Source organism: Falco peregrinus, chromosome 5 (genome assembly GCF_023634155.1).
Source record: "Falco peregrinus isolate bFalPer1 chromosome 5, bFalPer1.pri, whole genome shotgun sequence".
In the NCBI taxonomy this organism is placed as follows: Eukaryota; Metazoa; Chordata; class Aves; order Falconiformes; family Falconidae; genus Falco; species Falco peregrinus.
The window spans coordinates 86,020,076-86,037,910 of NC_073725.1; the positions used below are offsets into that span (position 1 = coordinate 86,020,076).

At 54.8% G+C, this 17,835-nt stretch overlaps 1 protein-coding gene across 3 annotated transcripts in view; it reads right to left on the bottom strand.

The window, feature by feature from the left end:
- The window catches only part of TNRC18 (trinucleotide repeat containing 18), a 57,329-nt gene that overhangs the window by 23,492 nt on the left and 16,002 nt on the right, over positions 1-17,835 (bottom strand). The window contains exons 2-14 of one of the 3 annotated variants that reach the window (XM_055805340.1): positions 16,046-16,171; positions 13,793-15,595; positions 10,434-10,536; positions 9,812-10,017; positions 9,448-9,594; positions 8,747-8,931; positions 7,551-7,974; positions 6,100-7,047; positions 5,280-5,452; positions 4,395-4,531; positions 3,807-3,935; positions 1,755-1,929; positions 316-679 (exon numbers count right to left, since the gene is read on the bottom strand). In XM_055805340.1, coding sequence (XP_055661315.1) covers positions 316-679; positions 1,755-1,929; positions 3,807-3,935; positions 4,395-4,531; positions 5,280-5,452; positions 6,100-7,047; positions 7,551-7,974; positions 8,747-8,931; positions 9,448-9,594; positions 9,812-10,017; positions 10,434-10,536; positions 13,793-15,595; positions 16,046-16,171 — 4,920 coding nt within the window. Of the gene's footprint in view, positions 1-315; positions 680-1,754; positions 1,930-3,806; positions 3,936-4,394; positions 4,532-5,279; positions 5,456-6,099; positions 7,048-7,550; positions 7,975-8,746; positions 8,932-9,447; positions 9,595-9,811; positions 10,018-10,433; positions 10,537-13,792; positions 15,596-16,045; positions 16,172-17,835 lie in introns of all 3 variants that reach the window. The other 2 variants (XM_055805339.1, XM_055805341.1) reach the window with 2 other exon arrangements.

Here is a 17,835-nt window from a genome sequence, read left to right on the forward strand (position 1 = left end):
ACACATTGAAAGAGAGTGTCTGCTCCCACCGAAAGCAAGAAAGTGGGTCAACTTCTTTTTTAAAGCATTTTTCCCCATTGACAATCAGTACAACAGGTTAGGAAGAGATGCACTGATACTGGCTACCTCTGGGACAGCAGGATGGGCAGACAACTCATGCTGATCCCAAAGATGCCACAGCATTGATTAGCCAGGGAGGTGGTATGAGCAAAACCAGACCCATCTCCAAAACCCCTTCCAAGAGGCCAGAGACCCCCACCACAAGCCCCCACAACAGATTACACTGTAAGAAGAGAGAAATGAGGGGTTACTTACTATAGGAGTAGCTGCTAACTTCAGATATTGCTGGTGAATGGGAAACCTTGAGCTGATTTTTGACTTTTAACCCCACCTCCATCTTCTTCATTTTGGCAGCCACCTTGTTTTTACCTTCCTTGGTGGTTTTCAGTGACAGGCCCAGGTTCTTGGCCAGGCTCTTCTTCTCCTCCTTGCTTGGCAGAGCCTCGTGGGGTGGGAGGTACCTGCTGCCACCTCCACTAGTTTTTGGCTTTCCCCCAGAACTGTCAGCAAACTTGAAGGGGGATTTGAGCTTGTCTTGTTTGGTGAGTGACAGAGCCTTATCAAGCTTGCTGGCCAGCTGCTCCTGATCCGATGCCACCTTCTTCTTTTTCAGCTTTAACTGCCGAGGCGAAAGGAAGAGACACAGGTGAATGCAGAGCAGGTACCATGGCAGACCTGAGCGATTTTACTAGCCCTCATAACCATCTCTCATGCACTCTTGTTAATAAGGCCTCAAAATTATAGTCTTAAGTCCCGGCTGCCATAACCCACAATGGTGCTAGGGAGGAAGAAGAGGAAGATGTCAGCAGACAGCACAGCTTTACCCTTATCAAGCACTACAAAATCACAAGATTAACTTAGAAAAACTGAATTTTCTTCCAAAATAAATATGTTCATAGAGAAACATGTTTTGGAGTTCTTTTTTCTCAACACCTTCTGGTTTTCAGCGTATTATGGGGTTGGTTTTACAAGCTTTTCTCTAAATCATGAGGATTAACAATCTTCTTTACCCCAAGCCCCAGCCAAATAAACATGGATTTCCACATATCAACCCGCTCCAGAGGCGAGGATGCCAAAAAGATCCAAATACCTCTCAGCGAGAGCATCAGCACCACTGCATTACAGCCAGTGCTGTTACATCCTTTTCAGTATTTTCTTGCTTCTTGAAAAAAGTAAATATACTTTACATGTGCTGCAGCTAGATAACAGCAGCTGTAACAGTACTTTGCCTGTATGCATTTTGGATTTCATCAGCAGCTTAAAGCTCCAGTAAATACCTCATTGCCTCAACAGGAACAGAAGAAAACCCTGCACTGAATATAGTGAAGTTGCTCTCCCCTTCCTCCCTTGCTTCAGGAATTCCATTCCCCTCCACTATCTCACCAGACAAAGGGGTAAGACAAGCACTGCTCCGGATTCAGAGCTAGTGCAACACTGCAATGTTCTGGCTGGCTTGAAGGTGCTTGCCTCTCTGCTGCCTACCAAAGAGGTCCAACCTCCAAAAGACAACATTAGCCTCTGCAAACACCCCTCTGCGGCACACAGTCCTCTCATGAAGAACTTCTAAACCCACATGAACTGAAAGCAGATGTTCTAAGATCAGGAGGAGTTACCCATTACAAGCCAATGCTAGCAAAGCAGGAAAGAGATCTGCTGTTGGCCTGTGGCTCCATGTTCCCCATGAGGGCACTGACCTCATTTGAGAAGCTGGGAGCTGCATCATGCTCTTCCCAGCTCTGGTTCCTCCCTTTCATCTTGCCATTGCCGCTCTCCACATCCTCATCCTCCTCCGGGAGGGCCCCTTTGTGCCTCTTCTTCATGCCCTCACCAGTCTCAGAGTCTTCAGAGAGCAACAAGGACTTGCTCAGTCTGTAAGCCAAGCACAGGATAGGTCAAGGTGGGGGGCTTTCCTCCCTGTGATCCCCACCAAGCTCAAAAGTGAGGTTAAATGCCTCCTAGGACAGTGGGGATCCTCAGCAGGAGCTAAGTCCACTGTGAAGTGACAGTAGTTTGGACAAGGTTTTCCACCAAACAGGAGAGCCAAGAAGCCCTTCTTGCACGCTCCTGGCCACTGGCACAGATGAGGGTGACTGAAATCGCAGACCTGCAAGGTGGTCTCTGAAAGGAAATATTTGGTGTCTTGAGTAACAGCCACCATAAAGTGCCTGATTTGGTACAGAGCAGCAGAGGGAAGGATAGACAGCGGAGCTGGCCCTGTAGCCCTTTTCCCACCTCTACTCTCATGGACTCTGTAGGTGCAGAGGGAGATTCCCGAGGCCCAGGGAGGTGCCTCACTGCCCAGACACTTGCCCTGGTTGCTCGGGTATGAGCAAGGAGGTGGTAAGGAACTGCCACGCAGTGTGACACAGAGGGACAGGGCACTGCAAGGACTGGCTTGCTCAAAGGACAAGCGGTCTGCTTTACAAGCCTGGCCCCTCTGAAAGAGGCATGTGTGATCTACGGCTTCGGTCCCTCTTTGGGATTTGGGGGGAAAGAAGGGGGTAAAAAAACAATAAAAAAAGAAAAAATAAAGTAGGTGAGACTACAAACACATCTTTCACTGCTCCCCAGCTGTCTCCAATAACTATCTGATGGATCATCAGTCAACACTTCAAGACCCCTACCAAGCCTCCATTAAAAGCTCTCATATGCCACCTCCTCCACATTAAGCCTGCTGGCCCAGGTCACACCACCACCACAAAGCCACTGACCTGGGCAGCCTTCTCAGTTTCCAGGTATTTGCCCTCCCCTCCGTCCTCTCTGCTGACCTCCACAGACAGCTAAACCAACACCTCAGGCCCTGGACACTGGCTGAGGGTGCGTCTCCATCTCCCACACCAGGCTGCTCAAGCATTCCTGTGATGTGGGAACACGCACACACAACATGATCATGCACGCACACATGCACAACTCCAGCCACCTCTGGATGCCTCCAACCTGTCCAGCCATCCAAACACAAAAAGCAAAACACAGAGCCACCAAGAAGACAGATTTTCAGAAGCGCATGGTCAGTGGGAGCTGGGCACCTGAATCTATTTTGTAGTTTTGAAAGGACATTTGCAAAAATATGTAGCACACAGGCAACTTGGAGGTGCCTTCCCATTGGAGAGACTTGGCCACCTATGGATGGTTAGATGGCCAACGGCAGTGAGATCCAGGCATCCAAACTAGAGCAGCTGGACTTGCAAAAGAGAAAAAAGCAGAAGACAGAACGATCCAGACACTTGAAAGAGAGAGGTCAGGCGAAACCAGCTCCCACTGATTAAGGGAACAGAGATGAAGACAGCAGAAAGGCCCTGCAAAGTAGATAACCTGGAATAGCCCTATCCTTCCAGGTTTTGACATCAACATCCCTGCAATTAGCTCCACAGCACCCGCTTGCACCGTCCGCTCTCCTGAAAACACACAAGGACGCGCTCCCCAACACCAAGACCTCATCTACAGGTCCCTGCCCAGTCAGCTGCTCTGCATCACCTCACCGCTGCACAACTCAGCCTGTCCTATTTGCACCCAGCAGCACAGATACGTGCTCTACCAGCAGGAAGGGAGGACGCTGGCACTGTATTCCCACTGTAAGGACACACTCCCATGAAATACACACGCTTCCACAACACCACTGCTGCCAGAGACCGGCCTGACAACACAACGCCACGGCGAGCCCCTGCTGCATCTGAGATACTCTCCCCAGTAAGACCCTGGTGCAGTGACCCTGCCATTTTCCCATCTTCCCCAAATTCCAGCCTTACTTTCCACTCTTGCTGTCACTCTTCCCTCTCTCCTTAATGGGTGACAGAGCGCTTGATCCAAGTTTCCTCTTCCTGGGCCTTCCAGGGCCTCTTCTTGCCAAGCTTCTACTTTTCTCGTCATGCTTTTCCCTTTAAAAAAACCACACGCTTCACTGTTAACCAAGGCAACAAAAAAAAAAAAAAAGCAAAGAAAAAAAAAAGCAAAAGCAAATTTTGCGAACAAAAAGCAAAACAAACAGGGGAAAAAAATAAAGCAAATAAATCCAAAAAGAAGAAAAAAGAAAAAAAAATAAAAGAAAGCAAGCAAGAACAGGAGCCAACCCAGAACCTTCGCCTGTCACCAAACTGCTAAACTGAGCTGCTGAAGCCAAGGTTGTCTCTAATATGGTCTCCCAGCTGCATTCACCAGTGATCAGGTTGTCGTGTCACATAGCCTAGCAGTGTGTTGTGCAAAGCTCTGGCGGGCCGTACCAGGAGGAGAGGAGAGGAGACAGGGAGAGGTGGAGGGCTGTTTTCTCTCCCAGACCGAGAGGCAGTGAAAGTGCCCAGCTGGAAAAAAAAAGATCGAGTGAGCAGCCTGTGACTTACTCGGAGTCCCTGCGGCGCTGCAGCTTTACCAGCTCCCGCTGCTTCTCCTTGTATCGCCGCTGCAGCTCTGCCAGCCTCATCCTGTAGTCCAGCTCCATTGCATCCATGTTCTCGATGGCCGATTTGATGGAGTACATCTAGGGTGGGGAGGCAAGAGGAGGCGAGAAGGTCAGGGCTTGTCCAGGCCCTCACCTAGGCTGGGGTGATGCCCACTGGGGTGCCCTTGCAATGGCCAAGACCTGCAGCCTGGCAGGGAAGCCCTCCATGCCTACAGCGGAGCAGAACACCCATAACCACAAGCACAGCCCTAGGGTAGCACACAAATAAAACCAGCCAGCCCAAATTGTTCTGAGCCTTATGCAAGGGATGGCAGCAGCTTTGAGGGAGAGCAACCTTGGGAAAGAACCTGTAGGATAAAATACACCCGTGGAGTCTCTTCTGCCTTTTTAAAAAAGACAGATCAAAATATTCCCTGACTTGGAACACTTATTTGCTGGGTACAAAGTAATCTGTCAGTCTCTCCCATGGGGAAGAGTCAGCAAAGAAAAAAAGATGGAAAAGTCCTCCTGCCACTAGCTTTACATATCCCCCCACCAAAGCAGTAACACAGGAGTTCCTGCTGGCTTTGTACTACAAAAACCACTTCTAGGGCCGCCGAGGGTCTTGCTGAATTCAATGTGTCGATTCACAAACAAGGGAGGAAGCTAAATGACACCAGGCTGCCTCCTGCGCAGCTACAAACGTGACACGAGGGCAGAGCCAGCTCGCTTCGCTGAGTGCAGAAGGGCAGCACGAGCCGGGTGGCAAAGTGGGGCTGGAAGAGCAAGCTGCAGCGAGTGGATGTACTGTGGCTTTTCAGGCTCAGCCACACTAAGAGCTACTTACGGGTTCATCTTTCTTCTGCATCCAGCTGTACTTTTTGTTGGGATTCAGCTCTCGAGGCAGCCGGATGGTTTTCAGACTTTCCATAAAGGGGGTGGAAAGTACTTCCATGAGCATGTGGGTGCTGGCAGCCAGCAAACTCTCCAGTGTTGGCCGGACAGGGAAACTCTCTGGACCTGCTGGAAAGGACAGGAAAAAAACAAAGCTATAGAGGTTCACGTTCCAAGACTGCTCCTCAGGCAGGCCCAAGGAGAGGCTGATGTCCTTTTCTGGACCATGGCAGGTCAAGGAGCCTCTCAGCCCCCCTCAGCCCCCGCTTGAGATCTCCTGTTGTACCCAGCCATGGTGCAACTGGCAGTTCCCATCACGTCTCGCCTCAGGAAGTTACTGGAAGGTGAGATCTTTTCAGGACCTGCCAAGCTCTTGGAAAGCATCATCTGGAGCTACTGGGGCTTCTTGTGCCAAACCCCGACAGACTGTAGACTCAGTGCCTGCCAGAAGGGTGTTACCCTGGCAGCTCTCGGCAAGTGGGGCTCCGTTTCCGCTACGCATACCACAAGCTGTCTAGACATGGCGAGAGCCTTTGGAAGGGGTGAGCAGTACGAAAGCCACACGTCGCTCAGCCTACTGCTACAAAAACCCTGCTCCGACCCCATCCGAAGTACCAACGACTCGTGCAACTCAGGGCAATGCCCTTCTTGCTGAGGTTGCAAGAGATCCCACCTGCACCTCTGCTCCTCGGCTCGCACAGAGAGTGCAGGGACTGTACACATGGAGACCCAACCTGGCCCAAGGCTGGCCAGGCTCTGCACTCACAACTTACTCTGCATTTCTTGCTTCCGTTTCTCCAGCTCCATTTCTGCAATTTCACTCAGCAAAGTGATCCCTTGCAGGAAGGAGTGCTCCAAGGCCTGATCCGTTAACACCTCCACCTTCATCTGGGATGGAGTGACACTGGTGGTAGTCAACAAGGAACAAGCCTGAGGCATTTCTGTGGCAGCCACCAAAGCGTTCATCCCAGCCAGCGGGTCACCCGGCTTGATGTCCAGAGCTGGGATTTGGCAAGAGATTGCCTCTTCCGTGTAGGAAGGGATCTCTGGCCCCTGCTCCCCCTCCTCAGGGGGCAGGTTGGGAAATTCCCTTGCACGGGCCACATCAGCACTCTGCAGATCCATGGCCACAGAGGCCTCCTCCTGCTGGGGTGTCAGGTCCATCTCAGGTGGCTCGTTCTCCGTGTGCACGAGCAAACCATCATAGTCCATGTGCATGGCGCAGCTTTCAGTTCCACTCCCAGTCTCTGCCTGAGCCTCTGCTTCTGCAGGGCAGGCCACAACCTGGTAAGGAGGTGGGCAGCTCTGGAGGTCTTCCTGGTCCTGCTCCATAGCACCCAGGGCTTCACCTTGATGCAACAGGAGATTGCAATTGTCCACATTCTGCACTGGGACGGCTGCAGAGGTGGTGATGTTCAGAGTCCCCATGTCCTGCTCACAGATGCCTTCTTGACTTTCCTCCATCTGCACCTCTGATTTCACCCTCTCTTCCAAGGACTCCTCTTCTGCTGCTGCTTGGATGGGCTCTAGCATTTTGGACGGAGACAGGTGGATGGGCTTGACCTCTGGGGAAAGCTCCATGTGCTCAGAGCCTTCAGCAGGCAGTGGGACGTCAGGAGCCAGGCCATCCGCATCAGATGCTGCAGTGGGCTGGAGGAGGTAGGGATAGTGTCTTCCAAAGGAGGGAGGCAGGGACTGGAATGGATATCCCGGCGGGATCTCTGCAAGATATCAGCAGGGACAGGCTGTGTAATGGCCGGATCTCCAAAGCACTTTCTGTCTCACTAAGGCAAAGACGTGTTCCCTTTGCTTCCACCATCTCTTATCCCTTCCTGTTCTCAAGCAGTAGCTGCTTTGGGCACCTCTCTCCTGGCTAAGCTGACACAGACAGCAGCACCCCAGAGGTCCCTTCTGCACCTTTACAGCACTCTCCTGCAAATGGAGAGACATCTGCCTCTCCCATCCTTTCCCGTGAGGCTTCAGCCCTGGAGGAACCAACCCAGGCTTGACCCAAGGGAAGAAGACAGTCTACAGCCCTAGGTGCCCCTATGACCCAGACATTAATCCTAGTCCATCAAACCACCCCTGGTCCTTGCCTCTCCCCCCTTTTAGAGGAGCTAAGTGGTTTTCTCTAGGGGAAGGGATGGAAGCAGGAAAGAGCCAAGGAGAAAAAGGGAGGCAGGCACAAACACAACAGGACTCTGCTAAAGCAGGGCTCTCTTACCTGGGAACAAGGCCTGATATGGACCAGCAGCCTCTTTTTCCAGCTCCAGGTCTTTCTTCTCCACGGTCTCGGGTGCCTCTTCCTTTGGAGGGATGGCAGGGGCAGGGGGTGGAGAGGCGGGGGGCGGGCTGGAAGGATGGGAGCTGGGGGTGGCAGGGTAGGAGTAGGCTGGCTGCGAAGGTGGCTCCTCCATCTTTTGGATCACCTCAGCTTTGAGCACAGACACGGGTGAGGCCCTGGGAGAGAGGGGAGGTGGACTCACAGCCTTGCTGTAGGACGTGGAGGTGCTAGGAGACAGCACGGGTGGTTTTCGGTGCACCAGTCCCGAGGCAGAGGAGGAAAGGCCTGATTTGGCACTGTCCAGGCTCCGTTTCGTCACCTTCTCTTCCATATCTGCACGCTGCTCGTTAGCCTTCAATCTCTCCTGCGACAAGAACAGAGCAAAACTCAGCACATCTCTACCTGCTCTTGGAAAGCGGTACAGGTCTACCACCTAGCAAGACCAAAATATGGTCTTATCAAATATGCACTGCAATAAAACACCTGACGCAACACCATTTTAAGACCAATCTGATGGAGGATGACACTGATCTGTGATAGCTTGCTTTACAAATTCTCAGCTCCAGGAGTCATGTGAAGGGTATCTCAGCTTTCATTTGCAACCAAAGCAAACCACTTCTATGTCCAAGCCTCCAGCCTAACAAGCACACACGCAAAATGAAGGCTGAAAACCAGATGACCACTGTAAAAATTAAATGGGTGTAGAACGCCCAAATGAAAGCTCACAACTTCCAAAATTGTTTGGTGAATGGGAGCTGGCTCCAAGACCCAGCATGACTGCTGCCAGTATTGCAGCTGCTTCTCCGAGCCACTCAGGAGGTTTGTTTGGAGGTGACCACGGATGAAACCACTCAACTGAACAAGAGACACCCCTAGGGAAGGAATTACAGTCACACTGCTGCTGGGCAGCCCTCCCAACAGCACTGCTCAATGGCTGTACACCAAATCCCTCCAAAACCCACCCTAACTGTGCAGGATGCACTGAAAGCCTCACACCCCAGGGACCAGGCCAGGATCACTCAATGCATCCATATCCTTGCAGCACACTTGCAACGCAGGCACAGCTGCTCTTTCCCCACCAACACTCCAGCTTCAGGCTTATTTCATGCCCAAGCAAGAAGCTCTTGAAAACATACCACGAGCTGGGCACTCCTCTGTAGCTCCATGGCGTGGGCTGCTTGCTGTTGCAGGATGTACAGCTCGTGCTGCCGCAGCAGCTGCTGATGAGAGAGGAGCTGGAGCTGGTGAGCGTGCTGGAGGGAGCTCCTGGTTGGGGGGTACATGGCGGGCCACAGCGGGGGCGCCCGGTCCATCAGCTCCGCTGGGGAATGAGCAGGGATGCAGTCAGGGAGGCAGGAGGATGGGGATGGTTAGGGGATTCAGGATCAATCAGACCAAGTGTCTCTACCCCAGTCCCAGGGTGTGGGGAATGCCAAACACCAGGCTATGCAGAAACGCACCCAGAAATGCAGAGGGGAAAGTGTGCTGCCTTCTCCTCAGCACCCCCACTCCCACTATCCCACGGGTCCTAGGGCCATCTGACTTTGCTTTGCTCTCTAGGCACCCTTGGTTTGACTGTCCCTGGCTGAGCCCACGAGTAGACTGTCCTAACCAAGGACTCAAACTCTACAGGGTCCTGCAGGGGATGAGGAGCCACTGCCTAAGATTACACAACTCCATCTCCAAAACACACCTAACAAGTGGCCAGCTCATGCCATGCTAGAGCTGTGGCTGCTGGTCCCCAAGGGTACGTTCACTCCCATCTAGCCCACTCCAAAGCCTGTTTCCTCCACAGCTGTCAAAGCATGGTCCTCAGGGACCGTGCTCACATCCTTACCAAAGTGTGGCAAGTGCTCGCTGGGGATCACAACAAGCTGCCCCGACTGTGGGTCTCTGGCAAACTGGTAGGCGGAAGGCAGAGCTCCCCCCATGGCAGGGGGGAAGCCTGGAGTCATGCCTTGGTGCAGGGAAGGGTGACCAAGTCCTGGAAGAAGAAACACCACAGTCACAACTCAGGGGATGCAGGCAGCTCCTACCCATGCCAGAAGTCATCTGCTATTTGATAGCTCCAAAAAACCTCCTTCCCTTTCCCCCGTGGTCAGACAGCAGCTTCACTGGGCACTCAGAAACACCTCTCCCTGGATGGCATCAGTGTGAACATGCCATGGACACATCGCTCCCTCCCCTCCCAGGGCACTCACCATAGGGGTGGCCGGCCAGCCACATGGAGGGGCTCCCCGTCCTGGGGAGCCACGGGTGAGCTGCCAAGTGCGAAGCTGGGTCTGCAGACCAGCGCCCAGAGCCCACCAAGGCTGGGCCTCCCGTCACCATGAGGTTGGAGTTCAAACCGTTCGTGGCGCAGCCAGAGGGGTGTATCCGAGCGAAATCTGCCAGCTCCTTGCTCTCTCTGGTGATGGAGGAGGCAAGAGAGAGAGTGAGAGAGGGTCTGAGTGCTGCAGGTTACTGCCTGGCTGGAGGAGCCCAGCGTTATGGACCAGTCTGCAGAACAGGTATGCTTGCAAACCAGCGTCAGACACTCAAGAAAAGCTGGATGGAGGTGGTTAATGTCATGTCCAGAATAAAACATCCCATCTCTCCAGCCCTTTGAGGCAGGCATGGATTTGCAGCAGTCTGCTCTGCTGCGGATTCAGGATCTGCCTATAACCCTGTGATACCCCACCCAGTGCTCCTCTCCACACCGGCAAGGCTGGTGCCAGCAGCTACACCAGGGCGGATGCAATCCCGTCCACTCTTCGGACAGCCTGTCCTTGAGCACAGCTTGTGGCACTGTGGCAAGAGGCCCCATCTGCCTCCAACTCTCACCTGAGCAGCTTTTCCTGATCCCGCTCCAAGCGCCCTGCCAGGAGATGGCTGTCCCGGTGGCGGCTCCTCTCGTCCCCACAGTCTTCTTCTGAGCGTCCGTGCCCTAAGAGACAACCCAGCACCACCAGATATAAGAAACAGCCCAGGGAAAGCTGTCCCCTCTCCTCTGGGTGTAGAGAGACAGTACCCTGGGAGCCAGCACACACAAATGCCACTGTCCCCAAGACTGTATCAGGTTCATGTCCTAAAGGAGTGGGCAAGGCTGTCTACTCCCTTAGATATTTTCACTAAGGCGGCTCCTGGTAGCACCCAGGCACATGTGGTTTGAAGTTTGTGTCTCCAAGCCACCAAGGGACCCACTCGCCAGGCCAGGTCGGTCTCCCAGGACAGGACAGCCACCAGCCTGGGAGCAAGAGAACCAACCAGACCATTTTTCCTCTAGGACAGTGGCCGATTTCCCACCTCAGGAGACAACAATTCCCAGCTAAACCCCTGCATCAAACCACACAGACCTGCTTAGCACATCTTGCAGGGGGTGGATTTTAACTCTGCACCTTCTGAAGCACTTTCTGCTCCGGTAAATCACTCTGGGAGCACCGAGTATGCCTCAAATCCCTGTCCTTCTGCAACAGGCAGAGCCAACACGATGGACCCTCACAAAACCAGCACGCTCTGTTTTGCAATTCAACCCCTTGGCGGGAATCTACACCCACCCGCCCCCCGTCCCCGAGCCATGCAACAAGAAAGGGTCTGGCGAGGCAGAAACATATGGCAGATGAGGGCAAGAGTCCAAAAAACCGGGGCTGGATGTTTGGCTGGAGAAACAACTTGTCCAGAATCAGAACAGCTCTTTGCAAATACAGCCCAGTACGGTAGCAGCCGTGTCTGCGAGAGGTTAGGAAGCACCTTCACAAGAGCAAAGAGCAGCGCCTCACTTGGCCCTGTCAGGACCAGGTACTGGAGCCACCTCTCCCTTATTTTATCCGAGGTCTTCACCCCAACTGCCTGACTTCAGGCTTGCTTTCCCCTAGTTTTTCCCTAGCTTCTTTCTTGCATATGCATTCTTTCCACAATTCCCTCTTGCCTCTCTCCATGTTATGCTTTGGTGATAAGATCCGCTCCTAAACCTCGAACCTGCTTGCAGCGAGCAGCCAGCCAACCTAACAGGGCCAGGAGGAAGGCGTCTGCTTCCCCCCAGCTCCCGGTCCTCCCTGCCACATCCCCTGCCCGGGCGATGCTCTGCACCCCGCAGGGCTCAGTGGTGCAGCACGGCCTTGCACGGCTGCACCCTGGCTCCCTGGCAGCCCTTCCCAAGGTCCTCGCTCTCCCATCTGGATAAGGTTTGGCACACAGGAAAGCATCTCAGAACATCAAGTCGATTCTGCTGACAGGCAGCCTTTTCAAGGAGGGCTCCGCTGTGTATTTCCACAAACCTGGACAGCCCAGGGTTTTTTTCTGTCAAGTCTCCAATTCCCTTAGCTTTTACTGTCAGAAGGAATCCAGGAACAAGACAACATCTCTCCCGGCTCCTCTCCCCAAGGCTCCTTCCATGGGCTCCAGGCAGAAAGTAAAGATGCTTTAAAACCTGGCACACACCTCTCCTTCCCAAAGGACTTCCCAGGGTCACCACATTTCCCTTGCAGCCTGCCAGGATACCACCTGCAGTGGCTGTCCCCAGCAAGCCTCTCCACGACTCAGTGAACAATGTGCCATGCAGCCTCCACGGCTCAGTTCTACTACCTAGCCTCCATGGCACAAGGCACCGGGGCTCGCGAATCCCTCCGGAGCCCCAGCATCCCCCCCTGCCTCTCTGCCAGCATCCTCACTTGCACACAAATCCACTCTCTAGCCCAGGTTTTCCTTCCTTGGAGCCCCTTTTGCTATATAGTTATCCCCCAGTCAATGCCCAACTGCCTCTTCAGCGTCAGCCGTATGGAGCCAGCCCTTGGACAACTCACAGCCCCCCTCCCCTCCTTGGCACAAGGTGAGTTGACCCCCACCCCTAGCCTTTTATTAGAAACACATTATTTGTTATTTTATCTCCGCTCCTCCCTCTCCCATCTACATTACTTGCGCGCCGTTATTTATAGACGGGTTTATCATCTTTCTCTCATCCCCCATACAAACACACACAAGCTTTCTTATCCCTCTAATTCCCGCCTAGCCCCCACCCCGCCGACAGAACGGTCCCTTTTCTGTACAGACTGACGATTGTCCAGACAGTGAATGATCATTTTGTCTATATATATGAACATGACGCACGGACCGCATAGAAAAATTCAATCAGTTATGCATGGAGGAAAGGCTTAGGTCCGTTTCCTTGACAACCAATGCCCGGCACTAAATACTTGCATTTTACTTGCCAAATACTACAGATTAGCCAACTAAAGCCTGCTTTCTCCTTCTTAAAAGGTCTAAACATTCAAGCACCGTCCACTCAGCGCAAGCAAGCTAATGTTATTAGACGAGTATCTCCTGGCACACAAAGGGGGGGCAGCATTTGGGGGGCGAGAGGAGGAGAAAAGCAGTCTTGTTTTCTGTCTGAAAGCCAACTGCATCACTTAGCAACGAGCCCGGAGGCCTGCCAGAATTCAACCCTTGTTTGCAGCCTTTTAGTTCGGCTCAGTAAATTACATTTAACGCAAGCTGGGAGGGTCTGGGACGATTGAACGGCTGAACAAACAGCTCCCTGTGCTGCCCACGAGGTCCTCGGTCGGCTCCCGCCGGGCCGTGGGGAGGGCGACGGGAGGCGATGGGAACGGGGAGAGGGGCTGCTGGCTGAGAGAAACTGCCTCTCGCTGCCGAGGTTTGGGAGAGGGGGGCAAAGGCAGAAAAAACGGGAAAGGCAAAGGCCAAAACCAGAAAGCCCAGCCACTGCTCACCGGCCATGTGCTTTGGCACGGCTCCTTGGCACACCAGAGCAGAGTTCTCCCCGTGCTAGGCAGCCCCCAGGCGTTATCTTGCTACACAAGGCAAGCAGAGCACCAACAAGCTCGCCGGAGCCATCCCCCGCCTGCCAGCACCCTGGCTTAAGTCAAAACCGTGAGATTAAAACACCAGCACAAAGGTAGATTAAGGGGTTTCTCTGTCCCTCCCTTTGCCAACGGGGATCAGACACATGGAGAAGGGTTGTCCTCGGAGATGGACAGAGGGGATGGAACCGGGGAAAGGGGACTCCCTCTTGCACAGGGCATCTTGCTCCCCGCTGTGGTTTACAGCGTGCCCTTGGCTGGGAACGGGAGACAAAGGGAGCTAAGGACGCCAAACTCAGCTCACGCCACACAGCCTGCACTGGGTGGCTGCTTCCCCAGGAAACAGATCCTGCAGGGAAGTCCCAAGGACAGATGTGGGGAACCTACCTTTGATGCTGCTGAGAGACAGCGAGCGATCCCGGTCTGCCAAGCTGGGCCCCAGTTTGCTGCTGCTGCTGCTGCTGTTGTCCTTCTGCCGGGCCACAGCCACGGCGATGCCGACAGGCAAGTGCCTCACCTCCACCTCACCCTGGGAGCCGATGCTCTCACGGCCAAAGGATTTGGCACTCTCGGGTCTCTCGGGGTCCCTCTTCAGCTGCTTCGCTGGCTGCTGCAACAGCAGCTGCTGCACTTTGGAGGCACCCAGCTGCGAAGAGTCCAACTTCACGTTGCCCAAGCCCCCAAAGGGGCTCTTCTTGCCACAGCTCTGCCGGGATGCAGTCTCCTTGGCAAAGCTGCCGCTGTACTTGATGAGGCTCTGCATGGCCGACCCCTCGCCATGGGAGGCGGGGTGGAGGACATCTGCAGCGCTCCGCGAGCCCACCACTGAGGACCGTGGCAAGCCGCTGGGGTCAAGGTAGACCTTCTTGGCTTCCTCCTCTGCCCGGGTGACGTGGTTGTGCTGCGCGGCCAGCACCGCCATCTGCGTAGTAGCAAAGTTGCCCATCTCAAAGGGCTTCCACTTCTGCTCGGGTGGTTTCAGCTGACCGTGGTCCAGGTGCTGCCGGGAAGAGTCCAAAGTGCCGTAGACCTTTGCCGCTTCTTTGGAGCTGGATCGCTGGAAGCGGTCCCGCTCACAGGGTCGATGCTCTGCCTCCGGACTTGGCTTCAGCAAGTCCTTGGAGGCCAGGAACTCCCTGCTCTCCGGAGAGCCCAGCCCCGGCCGGTTGAGGAAGGGCTCCGAAGTGACCTGTCTCTTCAGTGCCATGGAGTTCGCCCTGATCACTGAGCCCTTCTCCCTCAGAGCCTCCATCCTTTTGGCATCGCTGTGGCAAGAAAAGTCCTGGGACAAGAGCGTGCGGGAGGCATCCGCGAGGCACCGCTCCGTGGGCGACTGCAGCACCCCCACCTTGCCGAGGTCCTTGTCCTTCACCTTGTTGTCACGGGCCTGTGAGGCGATTTGGATGGGCCCGCTCCGCTCGTCGTAAGCTTCAACTGAAGGCACGAAGGTGGGGGCGATGACTTTGTGCTCCCTCCCCAGCTCCTTGGCCGGCGGGAAGATGGTGTACATGCTAGAATGGACGGGCTGCGGAGGGAATGTTGTGGCCGGCGTCATCTTCCCCGGCTGCGAGGGGTGCGGGGATGGGCAGCTGCAGGAGACGTGCAAAGCACCCACGGAGGGCAGGAGGGGCTCCCCCCGCTTCAGCCGCTCGGCATGGGCGTGCGCAGAAGGCCTCATGTTCTCATCATGCCGAGCGGGATCCTTGGCACAGCGGTCCTGCTCGGCACCCAGGACCTTCAGCATGGGGTCCCCGCCTCCATTGCAGTTGCTGAGGGAAGAGCTCTGCAGCGGGTTCTTGGACTTGGGTTCCCCACTGCCCGCGCCCCGATTTGGCATGTGCTCAGCCAGGAACGGTGAGAGACGCTCACCGACCTTCACCGCCTTCTCCACCACGCTCACTTTCCGGTCACTGTCGGGTTTGGTGTCCTGTGTGAGGTCTACCACGCTGCGGGGCCGGGGCTCCTCCTTTGGCTTGCCCTCCTTCTTGGCAAAGGGCAGGGACAAATCACTCCGGCATGCCCGCTCCTTCCCACCAGGGTCTTTCAGGCCTTCTTTCGAGCTCTTGTGCAGCTGCCCAAGGTCCTTCTCCCGGAGCAAAGTGCTCGATGTGTGGCTGCCCGCAGTCCTTGAGAGGGGAGGCTGCGGGTGCAAAGCGGACTGGCCCGCGTGGCTGGACAGGTAGAACCCATCTGTGGAGCAAAAGCAAACAAAATCACCACAGGCCTCCAACACCTTCAGTCTTACTCAGAGGTGAGAGGTGGCAAACCAGGAAGGAACAGGTTTCATGGATGTCTCAGACACGGCCAGGAAGGACAAGGGCAGAGGAGACCAGGCAGGTTCCACGTGGCCCAGGTGGGACACAGGACAGCCCTGTCCCTGACACATGCTGAGCCAGGCGATGCTGCAGCACATGGGGGTTTCAAGGAAGGACCTCGCCAGGTTCCCTACAGCACTGCCACATCCAAGACCTTGGTCCTGCTAAGACCAGGAAACATCCCTGGATGATAACTTCAGGGGGTTCCTGCTCTTCACCCTCAACATCCCAGCATCTCGCAGCTCCAGCATCCCATCGAGCCCAAAGGACAGGGCGAGCACCCAGGGGTGACCAAAGGAAAGGGTGCGTGGGGACGCAGACTCACCTTTCTGTGACTCGAAGAGGCTGTGCTGACCCAGCTGGGCCAGGAGAGGACTGCCGGCGCTGGGGGGCTCGAGGTGGCTCAGGGGAATGTACGACGGGTAGAGCCCATTAGGCAGATGGGAAAAGCCTGCAGAAAATGGGAAACAGAAGAGGGAAACATGTTTCAGCCCAAGCGGCACGCTGCCTTGGAACGAGCCCCGCAGAAGCACAGACTGTTGTGGCTGTCGGTCCCGCACGCGCCAGGAGCAGCGGCTGCAAGGACACACGCCGCAAGGCACACCACACACAGCCCACGGTGGGGAGCGCTGCTCAGGACCCCCGCTTCAGGCACTGACCCCCCACTGCGGGTCTCCCACCACATCCCTCGCACCTCTGCAGGGTCTAACTTTGTAGCTGGTGGGCTGCAAACGCAGCGTGCTGCTTTCTGAGCAGAGCCTTAAATCTGAAGGCTGAATGACCTAACCACCTGGCTGATAAGCTGTTTTATCACCGTTACAGCGACCTGTGGGTGAGGGCACTCCCCAGTATGCTTCCCGAGCAGCAATAAGATCCTCTTGCCAGCATAGCTTTGCCAATACAGCCCGTCCCCACTGCAGCTGCCCAGCACTGGGTATGGGCTATGGGAAAACACCAGAGCATCCTCCACAGCAGCTCACACAAAACATAGTTTCACATATCCAAAACCAGCATCTTGTATCCCGGAGGAAGGCAAAACACAGCAGAAAACCTGCCACCCATCCACAAGCTGATACAAAAGCAGTGTGTCCCTGAGGCCCTGCTGCCAGCGGTCTGGATTATGTCCTGGATACGGGGGCCCTCTCCAAGAGTGGGCCCCCCAGCAATGTCCTCAGGCAAATAATCATCATCAGGATTTCATCAGTGAATACAATTACCGTAATAGCGGTAAGAGCACAAGCTCCTGGCTAGAGGCAGCAATTCCTCTGCAACACTGCCACCAACCGCCACGCGAGCCCCACGACAAACCCAGCGCCCTGCGAGAACCAGCATCCCAGTCGGCGCCATCATTTCAAAAACAAGGAAAAGCCAGCAGGAGAGCGTGAAGGAGCCAGTCAAGCCCGCTGCAACCCTCCCTCCTTCCCCTCAGACCCCATCAGCAATCAGCTTCCCCCAGGTTCAACAATCCCACTGAAAGCAACCAGGCAACAAGTTTGTCAAGAGTCCAGCATCCAACTGGATCAAAACAACATCACACCAAAACCCAAGGGGAGACAGAGAAGTTCAGTCCCCAAAGCTGCACGTGGAGCACCATCTGCGAGAGCTAGTCAATATTTCACATTATTTAGACAGCCAGGATCTCTTTCGCATACATGTTTGCATCCCGGCATATGTGCCTCACCAACGCGGTGCTCCGCACAGCTCCTGGCCCAGATCCATCGCCCGACAGATCCCAGCAGCATCACCCGCACACGCCAAGCCTCCAGCAGCAGGACCAGGGGAGCTGCTGTGCCCGTGAAGTTCAATGCAGAGCCCGTTCCCAGCAGGTGAAACTTGCAATTTAATCCCGTGCAGGGTGCTTTAAAGACACTGAGCATGCACCACATTCACACCTCTCCTTGGTAACCCCAAAACATTCACTGTGGAGGATTTCCAAACACCTTTTCTTATTCCAGGGCTGGAGAACGCTGGGGAGCCCCCAGGAGCACCTACCCTGGCTTAGCTGTGAGCAGTTCCACACCACAGCATGTTTGTCTCGGCCGCGCCACCTCCACCGCGCTGCTCTGGCACGGCTGGGCTGGCACTGAGCCAGCATCTGGAGCAGGAGCAACACAT